Here is a 26,772-nt window from a genome sequence, read left to right as displayed (position 1 = left end):
ATAGGTAGTTAGTTACTTACATATTTAGTTAAAGTTAGAAAATAGGAATATAATTATAAATTATTTTCAATCCTTAAGAAAAACTCACTTTAAAAAATGCATTTTAATTTTAAATACAGATTATTAATAACTTATGCATACTTTTCTACATGAAATTAAACGAATCACAACCATCCAAACAGAAAAGGGTTATATTATTTAAAAAATTAAACGTCTTTGTTTCCAAAAACGCCAGTGGTAGCCCTAGGATGGTGCGAGCGGGCAAGAAAATACGGAGCATTTCGAACAGATACGGCCCTAGCCCGCTCAAAGATGGACGCGTCCCCGCCGCAGCGGAAGCGAAGCGCGCGTGTTTCGGATATTTTTGTCAAACCATCGCCATATTGTTTTTATTGTCTCCAATAATCATAATTAGAATTTACAAACAACCATTTGTTATATAAACACGATATAACAATTAAAAGTACGTGCACCGATTACGTAGTCATGGCGTAGTTTTTTTTTTAAAGACTTGTGATTGTGACACTGCCACGAATTTCAGTATTGTTATTTGTTATTTGAAATTATCTGAAATCGATCTAGCGTGTAGTGAACAGGTTTCGTGTTGTGATGTGCTAAAAATAAGGTGTTAAAAACCGTGAACTGTGTTTAAAATTAGTGCATATATAATATATGTATATAAGCTCATGTGGGAATTTAAAGCTACTTATTGTGTTGTGGCTAATTAACGTATACTTTCTCCGATTTGTGATGTGTTAGTGCTTACGTGTTCTTTGTCTGGATTTGCAAATATGGATAAACCCTCGTTTAAGGTGAGTGAATAAAACCGTTTTTTACCTACTCTTTCTAAACTGGAATCGCTAATGTCCGGTTGCTAATACAATTATTGATTGATTTAATTATAATTTGATTTGTAATCTTCATTAAATGAAAGCTTTTATAGTATTTATCTGTCCGTTTTTAACACTAACATTCATAATTTTGTCTATGAATGAAAAAAAATATGGCAGCGTTCCATTATTGACCTTGCTTACGTCATATAGTAGCAAAAAAAAAACATCGATTGATTTTATTGTGTATTCGACTGTATTTGATTGTTTTTAAACCCTAATGTGGAATAGGGTCGGCATTAAAGAGTAATTATTGTCGACTCGAACCCTGCCGTTGTTCTTCGTATCACCGCTAGTGTTGTGACCACGCCGGGCGATTATCGATATCGATGTTTTGTTGTGTAAAGTTGTAAACTGTAATTGTTGCTTAGCTTGTTATTTACCAGCGAATTAGCATATACATATAGGTATGTAGACTCGACATTAAAAATTACGAAAATGTAAAAGTGAAATGAGATATCATGGGAGTTGTCAATATTAAAGTAATAATTGATGATTTCTCATTAGTAATGGTTTTACTTTTCCAATACCCGTGTCCTTCGTGAATCGTGGCGGATTGATTGTTCACGCATCAGTTAATAAAAATGTAATCTATCCGCAGACTGTTGTTCATAAGATAATAAAATAATCCGTTGTAACAAAGCGTCGTGTCTTAGGTAAAGGATTCATATCATATATTGTAATAACAGGTAGATAGATAGATAGAATACTCTTTATTGGCACACCTCAGTAAAAATATACAAGAAAATAAACCATTGATTAAATTTAGAGGCAGACAACAGGCGGTCTTATCGCTAAAAAGCGATCTCTTCCAGACAACCTTGATCCTTTCCAGGCTTTTTTGAGGCTTTTGATCTTTTCCAGGTTTTGTACGTTTAAGCTTGAATTATATTTTAAAATAATAATCAACTTATAATTAATCGTATTGAAAAAAGGCTCATGACGGCTAAGAAAAAGCGGCAGTTAAAACGCGCGGCTTTTTAAACGTCCTTCATAAACTACTATTTAAATAGGTATTGGCTATTTATTATTATGAATGTTTCATATTTTGACTGAATAAATGTTTTGTGTAAGATGTCCCCTAATTTGTTTATTTTTTTATTTATGTAACATACACGACTTGTATTAAAATTGATTGTCTTTTGTTCTACGTAAAATAATACAAAACATCATCTGACATGTCTATTCATGTAAATATTTAATAGGCACCTTTGAAATTGACGTCCTTAGACATTAGTCCGTGTGTATGAATAAATGCATTGTCCGTCTGTTTATCCATACCAACGCGGTGGCTAAATATGTATGTAATCATTAACCCATAAAGGCCAAAAATAGAGCGCTATTTATAAAAACGCAGCCGCTCTACGCGCGTGTGGCTGTGACGTCACCGTTCCTTAGTTTGCGAAAATGTCTGTAGGGCTAGCATGGAATCCATCTCTTTCGTGCAGTGCGAGTGCGAGAGGGACGTACCAATACATGAGAATATCCTAACGTTACATATATTAAACATGAAAATTATATTCAGGTAGAGAAGTGAGTTAAAATTAATGACGAACTACCTATAAATTACGAAATGCTAACATGCAATACCTACTTTGCATATTATATACATGTATTAACGTTTTTCCATACCTATTCTTAATAAGAAGCAAGTTTTTTTATTAATAGGTATTTAAATAAGGTAAATGGCCATTTCCATCTTTTTATTGTTTAGTCAATACATCGTATGTATACTAAACAGCTGTTTGAGGTCAGTTCAAAGGGCACAGGTGAAATCTTTCAAATACTAAGGTATTCACATTCATAAAAATATTTGTTATTCCGCATAAAAGGGACTTTAGGGCGATTGTCACTTACGCCATTATTCGTCATGCTTCAATACAAATGTGAAGCAAAACGACTTAAGTGCCAAACGTCGTAATGTCTTTTTATACGATTTACATAAATCTGTGTAAGAATGGAGTGGGCGTGGCGTGTATAGCTTGTAGGAAGCTTTTATCTTTTTTAAATTAATTGTTTTATTTCCAAATTGACATTCGTCAGAGCTTCAAGGTGTGTTTCCGGATAGTTATAAATATTATTAAATAATATTAAATATATTTTTCTTTTACCGTTATTGCACAATACAAAAAAGAATAATGAAATGAGATAAACACACAAATATCCTTATCAGGGTTTGAACCCGGGACTTCCTGCTTCGTATGCAGGTTCACTAGCGACTAGGGTAAATTTGCAGAGTATAATTAGCTAAATACCTATTTGTGGTACAATTCTTAATTATAATTACATAAACGACAAGTACTGGTAAAACTACTTTTTTCACCACTAATTAGGATCTCTTATTATCTGTTTCGAGTTTTAGTTATTCGATCTGTTTCCGATATGATACTGATGTGTCAGTGTCAATAGTGAGTTCTCCAATCAAAAACGTCATTTTTGACACTGACTGATCATTATCATATCGGAAACAGATCGAATAACTCTCGAATTGGCCTGTTAATTAATAATTAATGTCCAGCGATGGCAGCGTTCCATTTTTATCGCCTGTCACTATATCCGTCACTTTCGCACTTTCATACTTGTTAGAACGTGACAGGCATGGTGACAAATGATAAAGAGCCGACCATCTTAGCCCTACAGTTTAATGTAACTCTGAAAAGTCAAGTTTAATTTAAAATCAACCTTCGCTTATTGACATAAGATTGAATATAGATTGACGCATTACTATATGACATCTGTATTGTGGCGACGTAGCGTTTAAAGTTAAATACAAAGGTATTAGTCACTATGTTAAATTTGATACGTAGATACACTAATAAATTAACTGACCTACTCGTGTGTGGATATGAATCTTATTTCTTTGCATTAAAATTTATAAATGCTCACTCATAATAACATTTACTTGTAATTTTTTTGTAGTGATCTGTACCCCTAGTGTAAATTTGATCGACACCATAACGTGACGAACGCGTTTGCGTTAAGTCTCATTTTGTATAGGATTTTGAGTTTCCAAAACGTCCCGCTTGGCGCGCTCTTTCTAAATCCAATACAAAATGAGACTAAACGCAAACGCGTACGTCACGTTTCAAAATTGAATTTATTTACACTAGGGGTACTGATATAGCATAATGTTACTACTAGAAATGTTAAAGTGTGAAGTGAAATGTGAAGTGTTAAATGGGAAGAATATCATTTCGAATCTAACGAAATAACGGTAACTTTTCTATGAAATTCCGTTTCGGAGAAAACGGTTTCCACTAACTAAATCTTAACAGTGTTTTTGTTTTGCAAATTTTCAAAAAAGGAAAACTAATGAACCTAGTTATTCATTGTGTCAATAACATAGGTACTAAAAAATAATGGAGCATGGAAAATATTTGGAAGTGGAAAACCGTTTTCTCTTTTTGTATGGATGATCACGTGGTCTACTTCCCTCTTAAAGGTGCGACCAGACCGCAGCTTAAAAAACGGTCACGATACGGAATCGCACTGACGCGTCGTATGCGTACCGTGATTCCGTATCGTGACCGTTTTTTAAGCTGCGGTCTGGTCGCAACTTTATGGTGAAAGACCAAACAACTGAAGAAAATGGAGAAAAACTTAAGAACTTGTTTCGGTTTTGATACAATCTTGACGATCGTCTTGGCACGGTTTTCATCTCACATGCATCAATCAGCATGAGCGATCTTCAAGCCTTGCGATAAGATATCGTAACATGCCAAAATATACAAGGTGCCTACGAGGAACCCGATAAATTTTAACCACGCATTTCCTCAGAAAAGCCAAAAGAAAGAAAAAATGTTATACTCGTACAAGTTTAGGTCATTTCACAATTTTTTTTACAATACATATGCGCTACTTTCTAACACGCGCGCGGGAACGAGCACTTTCCGTGCAAATGTCGAAACTTTAAAGAACCATATGTACTGTAAAACGTTGTATGTACGATACACGTGCGAATAGGTAATTCGCAACTCGTGTCGATTTAAAACACTCCCATCGGTCGTGTTTTAATGTATGTATCACCACTCGTTGCGAATTTCCTATTTTCTGCACTTGTATCGTAAATAACTATTTCGTTTTATTGTATGTATTTGGACATAAAATGTAAACGCTATTTGTAAAACTGTAACTCAAAAAGAATTTAAACTATTTTTTGCATCGATATTTGGACTAGGTCCCATAGTGGCAACGTCGTCATCAAAAAGGCGTTTTGCACTTTTTTTGTAAGTGGCTTTAATTCTGAAATGAGGGGAATACCAAAAGAGTTTATAGGACATGTTAGTCTTTAAATATGATCAGGAATATACTGTTCAAATCTCTCGCAATGCTCACGGGCATCGTGTATATTACAGCTTCGTGTCATGGATTTTATGGTAGTTATATTAAATCGATGCTTCGTGTGTGGACTGTTGCTATCTCTATTGCATAATTATATTGCTGTGAAGCTCGCACAGTGACATTGAAAACCGGTTTCATGGGTCGGACAGCAATATAATTATGCGCGTGCAATAGAGATGGCAACAAGCGGGTCAATGTACGAAAATCTATATGGAAAGCGTCTCTGCTTTATAGTGAACGCTTCTCCGCACCGTTAGTGCTTGAAAATGGAGACCTGCGGCTGTAGCACGGTCGCATTTTATCGCCTGTCACCATGTCTGTCACGTTCTAACAAGTATGTAAGTGCGAAAGTGACAGGTGATAAATGCAACCATGCTGCCACCGCTGCGCTCTCCGAAACATGTCGCACGAGTGACAAGAAATACGTGAGTTGAATTAGTTTAACGTTTAAATTAGTATGACTCACGACATTTTAAAATTTAAAATTCGAACGATTTTAACTTTTTCAGTTGTTTTAAATAGTATATGCTAATGACACCCTTGACAACAATATTATCAAAGGCAAAGCCGTATCTGTGAGCGAGTGACGTCACCTCTGTTTGTAGAATTAGAATGTAACTGGTTATGTGACGTCATCAATGATTTCACTTGACACTTCACAGTTGATGAAGTTTGTTGCACCTTACACCTTGTTATTATTAAATGACAGTTTTATTGACCTAATTTGTCTAAACTGATATTTTAGCGCATAATTACGAGTAGTAAATTATCCAAGCGAAATGTTATTTCAATATCTGAGATAGGTATATTTATTTTTGTTTAGTCAGTATTTAGATAAATTGTAATTTTAAGTTTTTCTTATTTATTGTTTTTGTACCTTATATATGAATAAATACAAAGCTTAGTTTGTTTATGGTGTGTATTCATTTCAGTCATAATATGAACCAAATCAACTTTGACTTGTAAACAGATTATGGTAAAAATATTATTTAAAATCATTCTTACGCTTGTACATATTATGTATAATAATTTATTTATTTCATTCAACACGAACTTGCTTTTGAAGGAATGTTGTTTATACAACTTGGTATTTTAGTACAAAATGGCTACTACAGCATACAAAGAAGAGTCAGTTGTGTAAGATTGTACTTATTACTCATATTTGTAGTCATTTTCATTTAATTATAAAAGGTTATTACCTATTAGTCATAACATACTACATACATATGTATAAGTGACTATTGGATTGGTTTTGTTATTCAAATTGATAACAATAAATGCCTAAAACCGATGAGAAATTAATTTAAATCGCTGTTTTCCTTCCTCAAGGTTTAGTTAAGTTTAATAATCATTTTTACCGTTTTAGAATTATATAATTTGGAATCATTGGCATTAAAATCCTTATTATAATAACTAAATTACCCATATAATAAATCAAAATAATGTTTTTTTCCGTGATAAAAGAGTTAATGGTAAATACACTTTATTAGTTAATTCATTACATTTACTAAACTCTGTATCTTTAGGTAGTTAAATAAAAGTAAACGAAATCTACCCTCAAATGAGTCCTTAAGCCAGTTGACGGTAGATGAAAAAATTTCATGATTAAATAATGTAGGTTACAGATCCAGGCGGTTTTGTATTTGGTTGGTTAACCTATAAATCATATAACTACCCGAAAATGGACAGTGTGTTTGTTTACTTTTATTTAAATACCTAAAGATACACAGTATAGTGGCTCTGTAACCTCTAGACCTCGCGAGAAAAATTTAAAAATGAATAAATTTATAGCTCCGCCATTTTGAAAACAATCCAAAAACATATTTTATCATCGAACCTGCTCACAAACAAGAATTGCGACTATTTTTGCCCAAGCTGGAACGGACACCTTCACTAACGCTCGGTCAATAAACGTCAAGAGTGCATCGAAATAGAATCGGAGTTGAATTAACGAACAATGAACATTCCACCCTAAGAAAGAATGGGGCAGTGAAAACACTGCTATCTCTCTCGCACGCCCGCATCATAACGGTCAGGTCATAACACGATTGGTGTATCCTTGTTTCGCTACTTGACAAATATTCCTACCAATAAACCCATTTGGAAAGTTTTCTTTTTACATTTATGTTATTCTAGTAACACTAAACAAGTTTTTTTAATAATTTTTTTTATTTAATGATTGACTATCTTATTCCATAATAATAACATCAATATATTGCTCTGATAATTAGCTGATGATAATATATATGTAAGCGACTGGAGTTAAACCAAGTCTGCAGTGATTCTGATAGCCCAAACTGTGCAAGTGTTATTTTAAACGTCAAAGTTCTATGAAATTATGACGTATTATAACACTTGCACCGTCTGTGCTATCAAAATCGTTGCATAGTTATTTTAGTCCAACTCTATTTGAAAGAGCTAGACCTACTTGAACCTGATTGAATCAATACACCTTATAAAATTAAAATTATGTACTGTATGTCTGTATGTTCGCGATAAACTAAAAAAACGACTGAACGTATTATCATACGGTTCTAACTTATCAATAAAGTGATTCTTGAGGAAGGTTTAGTTGTATAATTTGTCGAAATATGACGATATTTGCTAATGCTAATGACGTCAGAAGAATCCCGCGCTTATTATCCGGCGAAGCCGAGACGGATCAGTAAAGCATATTTTGAAATTTAAAAAATTTGGTGTCTCATGAAGTAAATTTCAAGAAATGCGTATAGTAGTAAGAGACACAACACGTAAGTGACATCCGTACCCCTAGTGTAAATTTGATCGACATCATAACGTGACGAACGCGTTTGCGTTAAGTCTCATTTTGTATAGGATTTTGAGTTTCCAAAACGTCCCGCTTGGCGCGCTCTTTCTAAATCCAATACAAAATGAGACTAAACGCAAACGCGTACGTCACGTTTGGAAATCGAATTTATTTACACTAGGGGTACTGGGTATTGTAACTTTTCAGTCTGCGGTTTTCGAGGTCCTTTAGTTGGTGTCCGTTTATTTTCTTTATTTACGTTTTTTTTATTAACACAATGATTAATGTCACTACTAAATTGACAAGCGTCTACAAGCTAAGGCGTTGGCTTACCGTTAGGTGGGTCATTTGTTTGCCACAGATTTGACATTAAATAATCGGACAGACAGACGGACATGACGAATCTATAAGGGTTCCGTTTTTTGCCATTTGGCTACGGAACCCTAAAAAATCGTTTCTCTGCTATCATTAATAAAAGCAAATCCGTTCCACGCACTTTGTACGCCTCTAAATGAGTAATTATAAATAGTTTATATCATTTAGGTTTTTCCTACCTTGATTTCTAATATTTATTGTATACCACGAGATACACTTTGGTGCCCACTGTAATATACAGGAATTGGTTAAAGACTTGTGTTTTGATATAGGAAAAAGTTTTTGGCGTTTCTTATACAGTTAAGTATTACTTTCTTGTATCTGTGTTTGCCCATTTTCATATTTATGTTTTATTATTAGGAACTATAATAGGTCATATAAGTTTACCTCGAATAGATTTATGTTTCTCAGTAGCTTTTACTACTGCGCTGCTCTACAACAATCAATAATAATTCATTACCTACATGTAGGACGTCGATATATGTATAATTAATATCTGTATAGCTTTTGAAATTATATCATACGTTATCTACATTTTAATCAAATTGATTGCTTTTTCGAGTATTCGTAGGAATTCGAATTATGTAATTAACTTGACTTGTCAAGAATATCAAAGAGTGTAATATAAAAACCTATTATAAGCATACCTGTAATTATAATTAATTGTCCTTAATAAAACCTTAATTTATAATCTAAACTTTAAAATGATAAAATTTACTTAACCATTAAATTTTAACTCGATCTTTCTGTTTATCCAATTTAATCTTTCAGTCATTTATATTTATATTATTTTTACATAATATTAATTAAAAAAACATTAGTTTTCTAAAAAAAAAAGGTAATTTTTCAATCGACAAAAATCGATAAACCATGCCGACTTTGTCCCATCACTGCTCATAACGTAACTCGTTGGCATTATGGCCGTTTTATTCCATTTTTTTCTTTTAAAACGTCACTGGCCAGCGAGTTAACTTACGAAAAACGCGCCTAGCTAGACTCAAGTAATGAGTCATATCATAGACAAAAAACTTTACGACATTTTTTTATACTCCGTTTTTTTAAAGATTAGAATTTTTCTAACCTCAAAAGTAGTAGTAATTAACTTTTTCTTCCGAAATGCTAGGGTTCCTATGATATCTAATATTGCGGTACAATAATATGTACACGACACTATAATTCAGTGTCTAGTTAACCAGACTTACTTTTGGAGGGAAAAAGCAAATTGCGGGGATCTTTCTCTTTTACTCTCATTAAGACGTAATTAGAGTGACAGAGAAAAATGCCCGCAATTGACGAACTTCGATTTTTGCGTTTATAGCCCAAATCATATACTTTTGAGGTTATAAACATTCTAATCTAAAAAAACTAATTCTAATCTAAGAAAATTAAAAATATTACTTTAACAAATTATTTCTTACAACAAAAATAGTATTTATTCCGTTCAAATTGAATTTTAAATAAATATGAATATATAAAATTGATCAAATCGGGGTTTAAGTATTGCTAAGTAAGATTTCAAGATGGCTGCGATGGAACATTCTACGTACAAATTTACAAGTGCGACAGAGAGGCCACACGTCGAACGCGGTTCGCGGTGGGCCCTCAGGAACGGTAAGCAACATGGGGCCTACCGCGAACACCGAAATTCGTAAATTGCGGTCATCTTTCTCTTATACTCCCATTAAGGCGTAATTAGAGTGACAGAGAAAGATGCCCGAAACTGACGAACTTCGATTTTCGCGGTTATAGCTCTGATGAGTCCCCAGCAAGCTCCATACAAACGTAGTTACGCTCACATTTTAATACGACTAGCTAGATTTGCTCTGAAACTTTGTATTTACAATAGGATAAGGTATATCTAGTCCTGTAATTAGTTTATGTAGCTTCAGATTTTCCCAGAGATAAGATCTAGCTAGATCGATTTTTCACCCCCGAAAACCCCCATATAGCTAATTTCATCGAAATCGTTAGAGCCGTCTCCGAGATCGCCGAAATATATATAATAGCTACGAAACCGGAATGTAAACTAGCGACAATGGCGTCAGATAAACCGTACGCGGTTTTCGCTCGTATCTAAGTCGAAATGTACATACGAGCCATTACAGGAGGTCTTTTGGACTCGTGTAACTTGTGGAATATTTTAACTAGGGATATCATTTTGATGTCAACTTTTAGCTGATATCCTGTATTATCATTTAACAATAAAAAAGTAGTTTTGAAAAAAAAGGTGAAATGTAAAAAAAAGTAAATTTTTGAAGAGAAATTGTAGGGTTCCGTAGCTAAATGGCAAAAAACGGAACCCTTATGGATTCGTCATGTCCGTCTATGTCACAGCCATTTTTTTACGAAACTATAAGAACTATACTTTTGAAACTTGGTAAGTAGATGTATTCTGTGAACCGCATTAAGATTCTCACACAAAAATAGAAAAAAAAAACAATAAACTTTGGGGGTTCCCCATACTTAGAACTGAAACTCAATTTTTTTTTTCATCAAACCCATACGTGTGGGGTATCGATGGACAGGTCTTCAAAAATGATATTTTTATAATTCAAAAATATTATTGTTTCTAATATCATTTTTTTCTAAACTTAATAGTTTGCGCGAGAGACACTTCCAAAGTGGTGAAATATGCCCCCCCCCCACTGTAACTTCTAAAATAAAACAATGATAAAACTAAAAAAAATATATGATGTACATTACCATGCAAACTTCCACCGAAAATTGGTTTGAATGAGATCTAGTAAGTGGTTTTTTTTAATACGTCATAAATGGCCGGAACCCTTCATGGCCGCTTTTTACTTTTGTGATTAATTCTCGAGCGGAAAATTCTCTGTGACATTTACTCTTCAAATTTATGCCTTAAATCACAAGCTATCGAATTTTTTTTTTTTATGTGCGATAGGCAAATGGACAGATAATGGTACATTAACCAAGTGGAGTCGTGTTTGGCAGCATAAAATTTTGAAGTGGGTGCATTTTTAAAATGGTAAACAATACATAGGTTGTAGGTCTAATCTTAGTGTTGTGTTCCTGCCGGTAAGTAAGGTTGCCAGAGCTCAATGAGGGGTGGGGGAGGGGTTTAAGGTCGGCAACGCGCATGTAACTCCCCTGGCAGGTTGCAGGCGTACATAGGCTACGGAGATTGCTTACCATCAGGCGAGCCCTATGCTTGTTTGCCACCGTCGTAGTATAAAAAAAAAAGGTATGGGGGGTGATTTGTTGATAAAATTCATCCTACTATACGTGGTTAACCGCTCCACTATACGTGTTGAAACACATAGTATTTATATGTACAAGAATTGCTCGTTTAAATGTATTTAATGTATTTCTTATTCAACTATACTTTTTTTTACTAAAGATTAACGTCATTCACGGACAATTTAAACGGGAAATATCATTGTTCACGAATTTTCGATAGTTATTGATAAAAAATACAATGTCATGTGAAAGATGGTAGGTATGTTAACGTCATTTATTATAATGTAAACAAAACGGTATATAATGTACCGACTTCATTTGCGTTGATAATTAAAGTAATATTAAATAAATGGAATAATCTTGTAACTTAATTATACATTATGTATCTTGAAGAGGAAAACTGATGTGTAATAAAAAGGGTTGTTCATGTAAAATGTAAATGAATGAATGAATGAATATATGCATGTTGACCGAAGCGTAAGCGAAGGTGTCCGTTTTGACTCGGGCAAACTGTTTTCGTATGTCCGGATGTTATCCTCTACAGTAGAGCTAAGACGGTCGGCTCTTTATCATTTGTCACCATGCCTGTGACGTTATAACAAGTATGTAAGCGCGACAGTGACGGGCATAGTGACAAGTGATAAAAATGGAACCATGCTGCCACCGCAGCATCTCAATTCTCAACCGATTCTCGTGAACTTTTGTGAGCAGGTTCAGTAGTGGCATATAATTTTTCTAACGTTTCGTTTTTTTTTTAAATGTTCAATGTTACCTTTTGGGTACGGAACCCTAAAAAAAACTGGCCAAGTGCGACTCGGACTCGCACAGGAAGGGTTTGTTACCATTATCTATAAAAACGGTCACCCATCCAAGTACTGACATCCTCTGGAGTTACATGCATCCATATGCTACGGAGACTGCTTACCTGATGGTAAGCATGATTGCGGGACGTATGCTGGTTTGCCACCGACGTAATATAAAAAAAAGTGTACAGAACCCACTAAATAACCCCTGCAGTAGAGTTTTTGTCGCTGCCGCGCGGCCCCCGCCTACGTAGTTACATTACGAGAATAGGGTTTCACGCTAGGGTTGTCACTTTTGATACTTTTACGAGTATTGTTATTTTTTAATTATGAAATTAAAGGCTACTTGTTTAAACTTTGGGGGAATAAAATGTAGAGACAAATTAACGGATTCAGATTGTAAAAATAAAAATTAAGTAAACTTTTTACGTTTTTATCTTATTTTGATATATGCATGCAAAAATTGCAATTAAAGTAAAAGTCGCGAATGATTAAAAAAAAATTGGGGAGAATCTTACACAGATCGACCTAGTCCCAAAGCCAAGCTTGTACTATGGGTACTAGGCGACGATATACATACGTATATAGATAAATACATACTTACATACATAGAAAACACCCACGACTCAGGAACAAATATCTGTGTTCAACACACAAATAAATGCCCTTACCGATATTCGAACCCGGGACCATCGGCTTCATAGGCAGGGTCACTACCCACGAGGCCAGACCGGTCCGTCGTAATGCACGTGAAGAGTCCCCGGCAAGCTCGGCCAAATTTCACCTTTTTTTTTATACTACGTCGGTGGCAAACAAGCATACGGCCCGCCTGATGGTAAGCAGTATCCGTAGCCTTTTTTTTATATTTTTTTTTATTATATTTTTTTTTTATTTAAATACTACGTCGGTGGCAAACAAGCATGGCCCGCCAGATGGTAAGCAGTATCCGTAGCCTATGTACGCCTGCAACTTCAGAGGAGTTACATGCGCGTTGCCGACCCTAACTCCCTCCCGCTCCTCGTTGAGCTCTGGCAACCTTACTCACCGGCAGGAACACAACACCTTCCCATACAAACGGAGTTTCGTTCTCATTTTAAAACTACGTGTTGTATTGTAATGAAACTTTGCACATACAATGACATGAGATATATCTATGCCTGTAATTAGTTTATATAGCTCCAGCTTATAAAACAAACGAAATAGACCAAAAAAAGGTTTGTTAGAAAAACTTAAATTCGCTGTATTTTTGTAACTATGGTATCTGAAGCTACATAAACTAATTACAGGCATTGATATACCTTATCCTATTGTAAGTACAAAGTTTCATAGCAATCTAGCTAGTCGTATTAAAATGTGAGCGTAACTACGTTTGTATGGGGCTTGCTGGGGACTCATCGGAGCTATAACCGCGAAAATCGAAGTTCGTCAATTGCGGGCTTTTGTCTCTGTCACTCTAATAACGTCTTAGTGAGAGTAAAAGAGAAAGATCTCCGCAAATTGCGCCCTTTTGCCCGCCGAAATCGGGCTCTAGTAGCCTTACCACGACTGCCTTAACAGAGTCCAACTGACATATTCGCTAACATCTACGTAGCTTACTTTCTATACGTCTCGCTCGCACTATTATGCGAGTACGAGCGAGATGCATAGAAAGTAAGTTACGCACGCGCTAGCGAATATGTCAGTGTCAAACTCTTGGTAGCCGTACAGGAAGGAATTCCGTGGTGTTTCCGTCAGTGTGCGCTGCCCCTAAGCCATTATCTACCCGTTCACACGGTAAAATCTGCTGATTATCAACATAGCTCCGTCTCTTTCCCCCGTACTCTGATCAACGGGGAATATACTTATTTAAAGATATAGGTTGCATGCCTCCAGTCCGTTGGTTACTCCGTATCTGTCTAATGCGATATTATTTCATTCTTTATTCATTTTTATTCTCCGGGTTAGTTTTTTTACATCATGAATATAAAAATAAAAGTACCTGGGCGACCGAGCTTTGCTCGGTTATAACTATTTATTGTAATATGGTGGTGTATAGGTGATAATCTTAACAACATTTTTTTACTAAATTAAACATGTCTAAAACAATAAAAATTAAAAAATTATATATAAACTTGAACATATAAAAAAAAACAAAAGTTATTCACCGGGCGAGATTTGAACCCGTAACACTCGTTTAGCAGTCCGCGTCTTAACCCGCTGGACCAGACGGACAGTGGCCGGCAACACGAAATTAGCGACCATATTCTGCGTCGAAAGAAGAACGCATGAAAACTCAAAATCACGCGTTTTCCCAAACATAAGACTAATCTAGATCGATTGTTTACCCCCAAAGCAATTTCCCCAAGATTTCAGCAAAATCGTTAGAGCCGTTTCCGAGATCCCGGAAATATATATATATATATATATATATATATATATACAAGAATTGCTCGTTTAAAGGTATAAGATATAAAAAACCTAACCTAGGGTGTCGCCAGCAGCGGGGCAGGGTCCAAGCCGCCGGTGGTCAGGGCCGCAGAGAGAGGAACCGCCGGACTGTCCGCGCCGTGTCCAAGATCACCGCCTTCAGTTGGGCTGGATCCATGTTGGACATGGGATTGGAGCTCGTGTTAGACCCGTTTAAATCACTAATATGTGTATAAAACGCGAAAGTTTAGTGTTTATGTATTGTAAAACTATCTTCAGAAATTATCGAATTTATAATCACATTTAAATGAAATTTAATTTCATTATTGGCGCCATTCATGTATTACGTTGACCCCCTTCCACCCTTATGTAAGAACACGATAAGAATAGGCCGACGACTGTTTAATTTATAGATTTACATTTAGTTTAACTTTAGTTAATTAATATCTAGTTCTAACTTTAGTTTTAATTTTATAAGATTACTAGCGACCCGACCCGGCTTTGCACGGGTTATCCTTAACAAATTATACACCTAAACCTTCCATGAGAATTGCTGTATTGATAGGTGTAAACTGTATGAAAATCCGTTTAGTTGTTTTTGAGTTTATCGCGAACATACAGACGCGGCGGGGGACTTTGTTTTATAAGATTTATATGGATAGCATAGATAATATGTATATATATAAAGTTCATGTTATGATATTTTCGTGAGAATAAAATAAAATAAATTGTGTCTTAAAAATAATTTAATTATTGTTTAAGTTGTTCAATCGATGTAAATTAAGAAGATCAAAGCCACCTCCCTATTGACTGGAGTATGTAGCGCTGTCCCGCTCTCGCCGGGGGCTGTTTCAATTTTATACTTATTGATTCAAAGGTCGCGGTACTGTCGGCAGCACAACTGATTGTCTGCTCGAATTGTCTTTAATTTAGTTTATGAGTAAATTATTATTAAGTTATATGTACATACTATTACATACACATATATATGTGTCACACATATTTATACATAATATATAAGATGCTAACAAATTAGTTACCAATATTTTTACAGCTGATAACACCCGGCGTCTGGATTGTATTTACTACGTATGAATAGGTTTTATGATGTTTTTTTGGAGAAAATTGGAAAAAACACATTTGTTACGTAAAAACACCTTGTTAATGAGGTGATTAATCTCATTCAACAGATTCTAGAATCTCTTTTAATTAACTCTTAGCTGATCACTTCACGTTGTAAAATCAAGTGTTAAACATTAAATGAAATAAGTTTTTGGCAAAATTTTCATTTTTGGTACAAGTTTTTATCGCTGACTGTACTTTTTTACCACAGTCAACTAATACTCATCGAGACAATTGTAAAAACCACAAACACAATTAGGTTGCGTTGTTTTATCACAAAGTTATGGCTACCTCCTGTCACCATCATCAGATCAGCTTGATGGTACCATAATATTGCATTGTTCACCCGACTTACATATGTATGCAAATTTTCATCTTCATCGGAAACCGGGAAGTAGGTCAAATTTAACTTGCAAGATTTGTCCCATACATACTAACAGGGCAAGTTAATAAAAGCTTGTAAAAAAAATTTCGATTTTCTTAATTTCTATTGAAAGATAATTGTTTTAATGTAAAGTACCATGTCTTAAAATATCGGTAACTAATTTATTTATGTAATGTATGTATGTGTCTTTATGTATTTAAGAAGTTATAATTAATTTATGTGTATTTGGACTCTATTAATTCTTTCAATACCAATTTCTTTTAGTTTTAAATGCACCGCCTACAATCTTTTCTGCTTTGCCCTAAGGTTGACTGGTAGAGAATGCCTCGTGGCATTAAGTTCGCCTTTTGTACATTAAGTTTTTCTTTAAATTAATAAATAAATAAACTAATTCGTTATCACCCTTCATTGTCTAGTTCTAGTATGTACGCGCTTTACTTTGGGACTAGTTCGATTTCGATTGTTCTATCATATTTACTGACCAAACAAATCGAGAGTCTTCGTTTCACCTTGGGCAAAAATGTCTTAGTATGTTTGTCCGGCTGTGTTCCTCTAGTGTTACCACCAGTTCGGCACCGACATAAACGCTGTTGAAAACCGAACTTACTTTCTATGTATCTCGCTCGTACTCGCATATAAGTGCGAGCGAGATGTATAGATATAAATTACGTTCTCGATAGCGTTTATGTCAGTTTTGACACTCAGTGACTCATGGTACGGATACAGGTCGCATTTCTCGTCTCATGAAATTTCGTGAATGGTTTGATAATTCAATTTTTTTGTCCATTAAAGTATTTGAAATTTTTCAAAATTACTGATCCCATGAAGTTCACGAGTAGGTATTTTTTTTATCTACCATTCAAATTTGCTGACTCTACATCGCTTCGGGGTTAAATAATTTATTCAGGGACTATTTGTAAGTCTTTGGTTCATTTGAATTACTTACTTAACGTACTAGGCTGATCAAATTAGATTTTTTCAAAGAATTAATTTCTAGCAAACAGGAAATCGTTTTAATAACTTTATTTTGACCTAAATGCGTGTAATCCGAGTTTCCTCAATCCCAGGAGATGTCCATACACTTTTGCTGTTTTTAGTTTTTTGCTTGCAGCTCGGAAACGATACGTCTGACGGAAAATTTCCTCTAATCATTATGAAAATTTATATCTAAGGATCCGAAAGGATACCTTAATATGAATTCGTAGTCAGTTGCAAAAAATGGCCGCCATTTTGAATTTCTTTATTTTTGGCTTGCTAACGCCTTGACAATAGAGACGCGTTCAGATATTTGTGAGCGCCTCGGCCGCTCAGATATATCTGATGACGACCGTACGATCATGTTAAAATCCAAAATAGCTTGATAATTGATGGTGGATTCCTTCTACGTCGAGTGGTTTGGCAATTCAAGGAGAAATCTATATCTCAGGGATCCCAAAATGTATACACATCTCCTGGGATTGCGAAAACTCGGATTCGTAATGTTGTTTTGCCGACGCTACTATCAGAGTTTGCCTTCCGCTCGCATTTCCCGACCAATCTAAGTAATAACTGGATATATGCGGCACTGTTAACCCTCTCGATTGCCAGGACGGACTTATTAACACCGTTATGTCGAAACAAATGTCCCAAACAGCTGATTGGTACAGTCAGATGTATAGTGGTGTCCGAAACGTTTTTTTTTTTGCCGAAACCAAAACCGATTTGCTTTGGCTCTAGTTTCGGCCGAAACCGAAACTTTTGTAGACATGTTAAAATCGTAGTTCCAAACTGTGGCCGAAACCGAAGCCGAATCTTCGGTCGGACGCTAATATATAGTGACGAGCAAAGTGGCCAAATATATCTTAACGGATATTTAATATCATAGAAATAAATCCTGGAGCAAATGACTATGCTTGATAGATGACAAAAAACAGTTATATTTCATTTCTTTTCGGTTAGCCTCCATACAAATAGCAGTATTATTCTTCCGAGGAATAGTAATTTGATTACAAAGTTTATTTTCTGAGATTTATCTGAATAAAAGGTAAATACCTGCGCGACGGCCATACCTTTCGTGATCCCGTCGCAAGATTCGCGCGGCGCACCATATCTTTTGCTTCCTTCATATTTTATGGCTTTATACCCCCTCTTAATGGCTGCCTAATGTGTGATATAAAAACACAAAATGAAATAATCTAATATTATTGCGCCGTACAAAACTTTGTTCACGGAGCACTTATGGGATAACTTCGGCCATGCAAATCGGTTAAATGCGTTTTTCTCAAAGGCCGTTTGAAATAGATACCAAAAGTTAGGAACAGTAATAGTAACTACCATCACCAACACTGAATATAGTTAAACAAGCCATTACCGTCATTAGAAAAAAGGAGGCAAATTTAAAAAAAAATAGGAGCGCATGGTTGTCCTGCCATCGAAAATTTGAATTACGCGCCTTTTGTCTACTGACGAAATGGGTATGCCAGAGTATAACTATAAATCAAACCAGCTTATTTTTTTGTCAACAGCTGGTCGGGGCTCCATGTGGCCAGCACGGACAGTACACGTTCTACAAGGCGCTCCGCATCACGGGTCAGAAGGAACGCATCATCGCCATAGGGGACTTTTTCTTCGTCCGGATCTGGCAGGACTCCGAGCTGGTCTCTATAGGTAATCTTCTATAAGCCAACAGCTGAGGCTCCATCATGGGACAGAAGGAGCGCATCCTCGCTATAGGAGACTTCTTCGTCAGGATCTGGCAGGATTCCGAGCCGGTGTCCATAGGTAACCTTCTATAAGCCAACAGCTGGTCAGGGCTCCATCACGGGACAGGAGGAGCGCATCTTCGCCATAGGGGACTTCTGCAGGATCTGGCAGGACACCTTCTATAAGCCAATAATCCAAGACAACGCAGGACGTAATGTATAATAATCAGGATTTGTCAGGGTTTAACAATACTGGACCTACCCTACTGTTGTGCCGGAGCAGTGCATTACGCATGTGGTTGGTGTATTCCCATTTGTCCCCGTCGGGCACGTGGGGCAAGGATAAATGAGTATACACCACATGGTTTGGTTCAGGCTTTGCTGAAATCCAGAAACACGGTACCATTTCAGTATTATTTATTCTTAATCGCGGGAATTTACAATTACTATTGGAAGTTAGAACCGATAAAAATCAGCTATAAAAATAAGATTAAATATTATTAAGAAAATGTCACTAAATTTAAAACGAAAACGAAATAATACTGGGATAATGGTAAATATTTAAAGTAAATTAACACTGGTGTGAATAACATTTGGCAAAAAGCCTATTAAGTTCACACATACATAGGATGAGGCTTACTCTATTATTAGGAAAAGTGCCTTAAAAAAGGACATCGAGTTTGGCAAGAGCGCTTGTCAGTGGAGCATAGACAGAAAGATTATTGCTGTCTTTTTTTAAGGCAGAATTTCCACCGAGGCGGAGATGAGAGAACACTTGCGAGAATCAACCAATAATCAATAGCATCAGCAAGAGATGTGTCATCTTCTCCGCTTATTTTAGCCTCAGGGAAAAGGCAACCTTATGCTAGTATTATAACCCGAAAAAGAGGGATGGGTATAGTTTATTCTGATAAATGGTTACCATGTATCCTAAAAATAGGTCACTAAGTCTTACCAAACTGTATGTTTTGTGCGGTTGTTTTTAATTACTTTGCTGAAACTAAAATCTTACTGACAGATAAATGTTAAATGTTAATTGGAAAGGTTTTTTAAGGTTGAATTCATTAACCGATATACTTATTAATAAATTATAAAATAAACCTTAACATACCTTCTCATGTTTTTTTTTTTTCAACAATGTTTGCATGTCAAAATGGGGTAATCGACATCAATTTCAAATTTTAATTCTTGTCATTGAAAAATTACATTTAACACTTTTTCCTGTAAATTCATGTGATGGTGAAATATTTAACTATACATCATAATAATGAAGTTAGATGTTTAAAATAACACTTGCACTGTCTGTGCTATCTAAATCGCTGCCAACTTAGCTTGGTCTAACTCTTTGTATTAGTTTTGAACTTGTGTCATAACTTTCAATTTAACTGTGTAATTCATATCACCGGTGCATCAAATACTAACCTAATCCTTGTCGCATATTCCATTTTGTCTCTCATGTCAATATTAATGTTTTTCACTGTATCATACTCATTTCTCTGGCCATTCCCAATAAATTATACATAACATAATAATAATCCAAGACCTTAAATTAATAAAGTGAATATTTATGTTTTAAATGCAGGGTTATTTACCCCGAATATCCTTGAGATTATCTAGAAAGTAGCACGGTCATGTAATTGGATTTCCGTACCCCTTCGCTTGTCGCAGTGACAATAATGAGATACATAGCGGCTTTCTTTTGTCACTGTGCCAAGATACAATGTGCCTCTGAAATCAGATTTCCTGTTGTTTTAACCTTTGTGGATTAAACCTGGATCGTGCTGTATAGAACACAAAAAATTTGTGTCCGACCGAAGATTCGGTTTCGGCCAGTTTCGGCCAAAAAATCATGTTTCGGTCGGACACTACTAAAAATTCGGTCAGAATTCTTATCATACACAGACAAAAGGTTAGACAAGATGTCTCATTTTCACTGGTCAGAGAAATGTGATTAATTTTTAAAGGGACCTTACAACAAGTTTCCCTCTAGCCACCCAGAGGCCTGTTAAAAGGCATTGTATTTTGAATCTTTTTTACAGAGGCGCCATTTATTTATTATATAAGACGATTTTTGCCAGTTTCTGAACCGTCCCACCGCTATGTAATCAAAAATAATAGGCCCCCCCCCCTCGCCCCTATATTACGTAAGAATTCAAGAACCTAAAGGAAAAATGTGTACGTTTGGTTTGTTTTAGTGTTTTTTTTTTCAATTGAATCATTTTTGGAACGTTTATTTGTACTTACAAAGGTACTGGAGCCCGTCTAAGCTAACTCTGCACGTGTTTGATAGCATGGAGTGTGGAAGTATTATTTTAAACGTCATAATTTCATAGAAATTTAAAATTTTCGTCTAACACGTCGTCCCTCTAAAACGTCTTACGTAATAAATGAATGGTACCAAATGGAATAAAACTGTATTAGTCATGTTACTTGGTTTTGATTTGTGGTGGTTAGGGGTTACCAACTGATGTAAGGTCCCTTTTGGTTTGCAAAAATAACCTATATTGCTGTTTACCGGGCAAGTCACACAGTGAGAAATAAAGTTTTCTGTCGGTAACTTTGGAGAATAACTTTTTCATTATTGCGAAATTTACCAGAATTATTAAAGAAATTTTTCCAGCTAGAATTTTTCTGAAATTTGCACATACATATACATATATGGGTTAGTGTCGTTACGACAAAACTGTAATTCTGATTTCGTACAACGCCGATTCCTTTCCTGGGGGCCTAGTAAAGAGAATCGTTAGCGCCGTAGCGAACGAAACGCTAATGTATCTCTATCACTATTAGTGCGATAGAAAGAGAGAGGCGTTTCGTTCGCTGCGGCGCGAAACATTGTTATCTTGGCTATCGCGAACCACGTGTTGCCTCTCAGTCGCACTTGAACATTCATATGTAAGTGTGACAGGGAGGCAATACGTCGAACATGGTTCGCGCGGTAGGCCCTCTGATGTTTACGCGCGACACGCACACATTCACAATACATGGGCGAGCTGTGAATGGCTTAAACGCGAGTGTGGGTTTTCGAAATTGGCTTGCCATTAAGTCACCACTTTTGTGTTAGCGATCCTAAGTATTTTTTGGAAACATTCTAGAATTTACACACTTTGGAATCTCTGTGTCTTGCCCGTTAGTTGTAAGTTCATAAGTCCAACTGCTACTAAACTCATGAAATGTCCAACAGATAAAAAATACCCCGAATGGCTGCCTCCACTACATGACCAACTAATCATAGGTACTGCATCTCCAGACCATAAATATCCGATTGTCATATATTGAGACACAGTGAAAAAGTATATGTATCTGTAATAAAGTATGGACGCTAAGCACGAATAATTTAGTACATTGACCCGCTTGTTCCTATTCATCATACTTTAATTTTATTTTAAATAGGTATAATTCGTGTCATCCACAATGACGTGCAGATTTGTCAAATATAACCTTTAATTACATGACAATAGGGTATTTGACTGTATTTAAAATGAATTCTTTTAAATCATGCATGAAATAAAGCACCAGCAGATTAATAGAGAAACGTAGACAGCAGTTATTTTTTGACATAATCTATATTTTAAAACCCGTATTAAACTAATAAGAGTAACTGATTTGATTATGACGTCACATGCCAGTGTTCCATATAAATTCCATGGTAGCAAAATCGTTTTGACAGTTTGAAAAAAGAAACTGATTTGACTAGTAGTCAAATACCCTATACTAGATAAGGCACGAGTCGTGAATGACACGATCTATATGGCTGTGTGTTTTCGCATGGCGCTCGAAAGGTTTACTTTTTCATTGGGCGCTCATACTTTGATTATTACTGGTGTGTTTTATAAAAAAAATATGTGCATGCACTTTGTATAAAACTCGACATAAAAAGTAATATTATAATTAATCTTGTCACAATAACTGTAATTTAATATAAAGAGAGGACGTTTAGCAGAAGGAATTTCGTATAATGACTCGTCTGTTGCTATGTCTATCACGCGCATAGTTATATTGTTATCCCGCTCGCACAGTGTCGTTGACCATATCGGCGGGACAGCAATACGCGCGTGCGATAAAGATAGCATCAGGCGGGTCAATATATGGAAATCTTCGTGCAAAGAGTCATTTCTTTAGTTTATGTAAAACAGTCACTTGAAATAACTTTTCGGTAGTGTCCTACCGAAGATTCTGTGTCGGCCAGTTTCGGCCGTAGTTTCGGCCAAAAACGGCCGAACCTCACAAAATGGTACTTCGTACTATGAAACTAAACCAGGTTACAAAGACCAATAGTTGGGCAAAAAGTAGGACAACAATATTAATATACTCGTACTAATTGATGTATACAGAAATTAAATGGTTTATTGGAATGGAATACATAATTCCCCTAATGAGGGCGCCACTGGACGGCCGCAGCAGTCTTAACATGTGTATAAAAGCGGTTTTATGAATTTTTTTCAACGATTCTAAAGTCTACTAAAGTTTCGGCTTCGGCCGAAACTGGTTTCGGCACAAAAACATGTTTCGGTCGGACACTACTTTTCGGTGTAAGGAGATCATTGTCAATATAATAATTATTAATAATTTAGTATTAGTCTTTGAATATTATTCCGTTTATAATACACACCACTGACTCTCCATTTGGTTATGTTTCATGTGCAATAAGGACCTTTTTATTAGAGTTTCTGTTGGAATTTCCGAATGAAAGGACCTTATTGCCCTTGATGCATTCTGTGATGGAAAGCCACATTTAAACCCGTAGAAATTAACTCATTTCATAGTGGCTGCCATATTATTAGGTTTCGCTTGTGTCTACACTTAGGGGAAACAAAAATGGGTTACCAATACTGAATAATTTCACACAAATATTTTGATATCAAGGTCTGAAATATGGGGAAGCGCCAAAAATATGTGTATACAGCTTTAATATGAAGGGAATAAGGTCGTGTTTATATGTTTGGTGATTTGTACGTAATATTTAAGACCTTGGCTGTCTGTACAGTCAGCAAAACTATTAGCTTAGCACTCCTGCAAACATAAGCTGTTGCGTAGAGCTGCTAAGCTAATAGTTTTGCTGACTGTATAAACCTTAACATGGCTCCAACTCATAACTTTTAACACTCACTAAAGGCCAGAGTACTCTGGCTGCATGTGTGTGTGTGCACGTGTGCGTGCGCTAAATTTGAGCCGTGCACGCACACGTCATGCAAGCGGTGTGCCGTCTCTAATAAGAATCTGTGTATTACAACGCGCAAGTGCACGCCTACGCACACGCAGCCGGTGTGCACAGGCCTTGAACCAGTCCATATTTAATAAAGATTATTTATCTTTTTTACAAAATCATATTTTTATTTATCTGGTTTTAATTTCTACGGGTAAGAAATCTTGAAATACCAAGACCTATCGGACATTTATTGCATCTGATATACTAATATCGTATTTTGTGAGCTTTTTCGGCATGCGGAAATAGATTGCGTTAGAATCGCCGATAGATGTCGCTGTCGTTTTGTATTATACGGATGTATTTATTTTTTTACTCTATAGTATTTCAGGTTAATATTATATCTCGTTGTATTGCAGTAGACTCCAGCACGGCTACCACGAGCTTGTCACTGACCTGACACTGACATATTCGCTGACAGGCTCGTGGTTAGGCTGCAAGTTAAAAAAGTATTTAAAATTGTTTAAGAATTTTTTTTTAACTGTTATCTAAAATTTAAAAGTTGTACCCATTGAAATATATCTAAAGACGCTTACGGGCAATAAGAATGGGGCCAGTACAGTGGAGTCACGCACACGAAGTCGAGCCAATCGTGCAGTCTAACGCCACAACGCGATTGGTTGATGAGTTCGCATCACGTGCGCGATTGGTCGCAACTAGTTCCGTTAGACTGCACGATTGGCACGAATTCGTGAGTGACACCACTGAACTAGCACCATTCTTAGTGCCCGTAAGGCCCGTCCTTAGATATATGTCATGTCATGTGAATGGTTGTACCATTCAAGAAAATAACCTAGTTTAAATACGAATCGAAGCGACATCTATTAGTCTGCCTGGTAGAATAGTAATTATTGTTAAAAGCTATACAAATGTGCATGTAGTTAAAGTTTCACAATAATCGGCTAAATGTGGCTTTCCACAGAGAAGGGTCCTTATGCTTCATGTGCAATAAGGACCATTCTATCAGAATTTCAGTTGAAATTTCAGATAAAAAGGTTCTTATTGCATTTAAAGCACCCTTCTGTGATGGAAAGCTACAAATTTCTTTAGACCAAAAATCTCATGCGTTTTGTGTGGAAACTATTTATGCGTGGATTGCGATGACAGACGTTTCGACTTTAATATCATATTTAATTATTTTAAGTAACGACGCTAAGCATAAACAATTTCGGACATTGACCCGCCTGCTTGTATCTCTATCGAGCCCGCGCAGTGCCGGATTAACCATTAAGCAAAATAAGCACTTGCTTAGGGCACCACGTCTAGGGGGGCACCAAAATCGTAGGAAAAAAAAAACGCGCAGGCTGCATCAGCATCGCAGTCGTAGTGTAGTACTTATGTACACGAAACTTTTTTATACGTTTGCAAGTACCCATCTAATAACGAAGGGTCGTAAGACAGTGAGAACACGTAAGCACATCTCCAACCTTACGCGGAGGCCATCAAAGTTCATGGCCAAAAAATTTTACCGTCGGGCTTGTGGCCACCCGATTTTCTCGACGTAGAGACGATTTTGTAGCGTATTTTGCTCTCTTACACACCAGATGTATCGGCCAGGCCGAGTGCTGCAGAGCCGCGATCCTGCGACCTAATTGTCAAAGTGTAATAAAGGGCCCTGCGAAGGCCGAAAAACAAAAGCATCTTATCAAGTTGCGCTTTCGAGTTAAGCCAAAGGCCGAGCAGTAGGATTACATAGGTTCGATTTCAAGCCACTCCTTTGCAGTTCGGCGTTAGGTCTTATGCGACGCCAGGCCTTCTACTTTATGCCAACTGCCTCACTTTTGCTTGGCCACGGATCCAAATCCATGCTGTCCTCTTTCGCAGCTGAGCTGCCTTGCTCACACTTCGCCATTGGTTGTACCTATTATACGATAACGCGCCGCGATCGGAGGCTCCGGACCAGGGATCGGAAACCGGTATTTTTTGTATGGGAACGAAAACGGTATTTTTTCGTTCTTTGTTAATTACTTCATTTCTAATTAGGCAATCTAATAATACGAAGTCGTTATCTGAAAACACAACTGAGTCCTACATTTAGAGTATAAAATAAACCGAAATATATGGTTATTTCGATGTTTTTGCAAAAAACCGGTTCCGATCCCTGCTCTGGACGTCCAGCTATTCATACCTCGCCATTGGTCAAATTCAAGCCTTGTTTTCTTCCAGCTCGACCTTTGGCCTCATCCGTAAGCGCCGATCGAACGCTCCGCGCATTCAGCCTTAGAAGTTGCCTTTAAAAACACTGATGGCCTAAATGGCCAATTTAATTAGATCCTAAAATAGCGTTTTGAGGAATTAATTCCCAGCAAGCTGGAAATTGTTTTAATACATTTATTTGATCCTAAATGCGTGTAATCCGAGTTTGCTCTATCCCAGGAGGTGTGCAAACATTTTGGGATCCTTAGGAGATAATTTTTTCCTTTGGATTGCCAAACCACTCGATGTAGAAGGAACCCACTATCAATTACAATAGCACTTGGTGGATCAGACACTGTTAAGAAAGCGTTTTCGGATCATTAACATGATTTTATAAAAAATAAAAAATGTCGACCTTTTTTTACAATTTACTACGAAGGTACTTACCTTAAATCAATC

At 36.2% G+C, this 26,772-nt stretch overlaps 1 protein-coding gene across 2 annotated transcripts in view; it reads left to right on the top strand.

Annotated features, from left to right (window-relative positions):
• Positions 1–180: 180 nt before the first annotated feature.
• The window catches only part of LOC133531461 (AT-rich interactive domain-containing protein 5B-like), a 120,368-nt gene continuing 93,776 nt past the window's right edge, over positions 181–26,772 (top strand). The window contains exons 1-3 of one of the 2 annotated variants that reach the window (XM_061869692.1): positions 181–812; positions 18,795–18,936; positions 22,156–22,206. In XM_061869692.1, the coding sequence (XP_061725676.1) occupies positions 792–812; positions 18,795–18,936; positions 22,156–22,206 (214 nt within the window). In that variant the 5' untranslated portion in view covers positions 181–791. The remainder of the gene's footprint in view (positions 813–18,794; positions 18,937–22,155; positions 22,207–26,772) is intronic. The other variant, XM_061869693.1, reaches the window with a different exon arrangement.

This window comes from Cydia pomonella, chromosome 25, assembly GCF_033807575.1.
Source record: "Cydia pomonella isolate Wapato2018A chromosome 25, ilCydPomo1, whole genome shotgun sequence".
Taxonomy (NCBI): domain Eukaryota; kingdom Metazoa; phylum Arthropoda; class Insecta; order Lepidoptera; family Tortricidae; genus Cydia; species Cydia pomonella.
The sequence above is the reverse complement of the archived record's forward strand: the minus strand, read 5'-3'. Positions and strand labels throughout refer to the sequence as shown.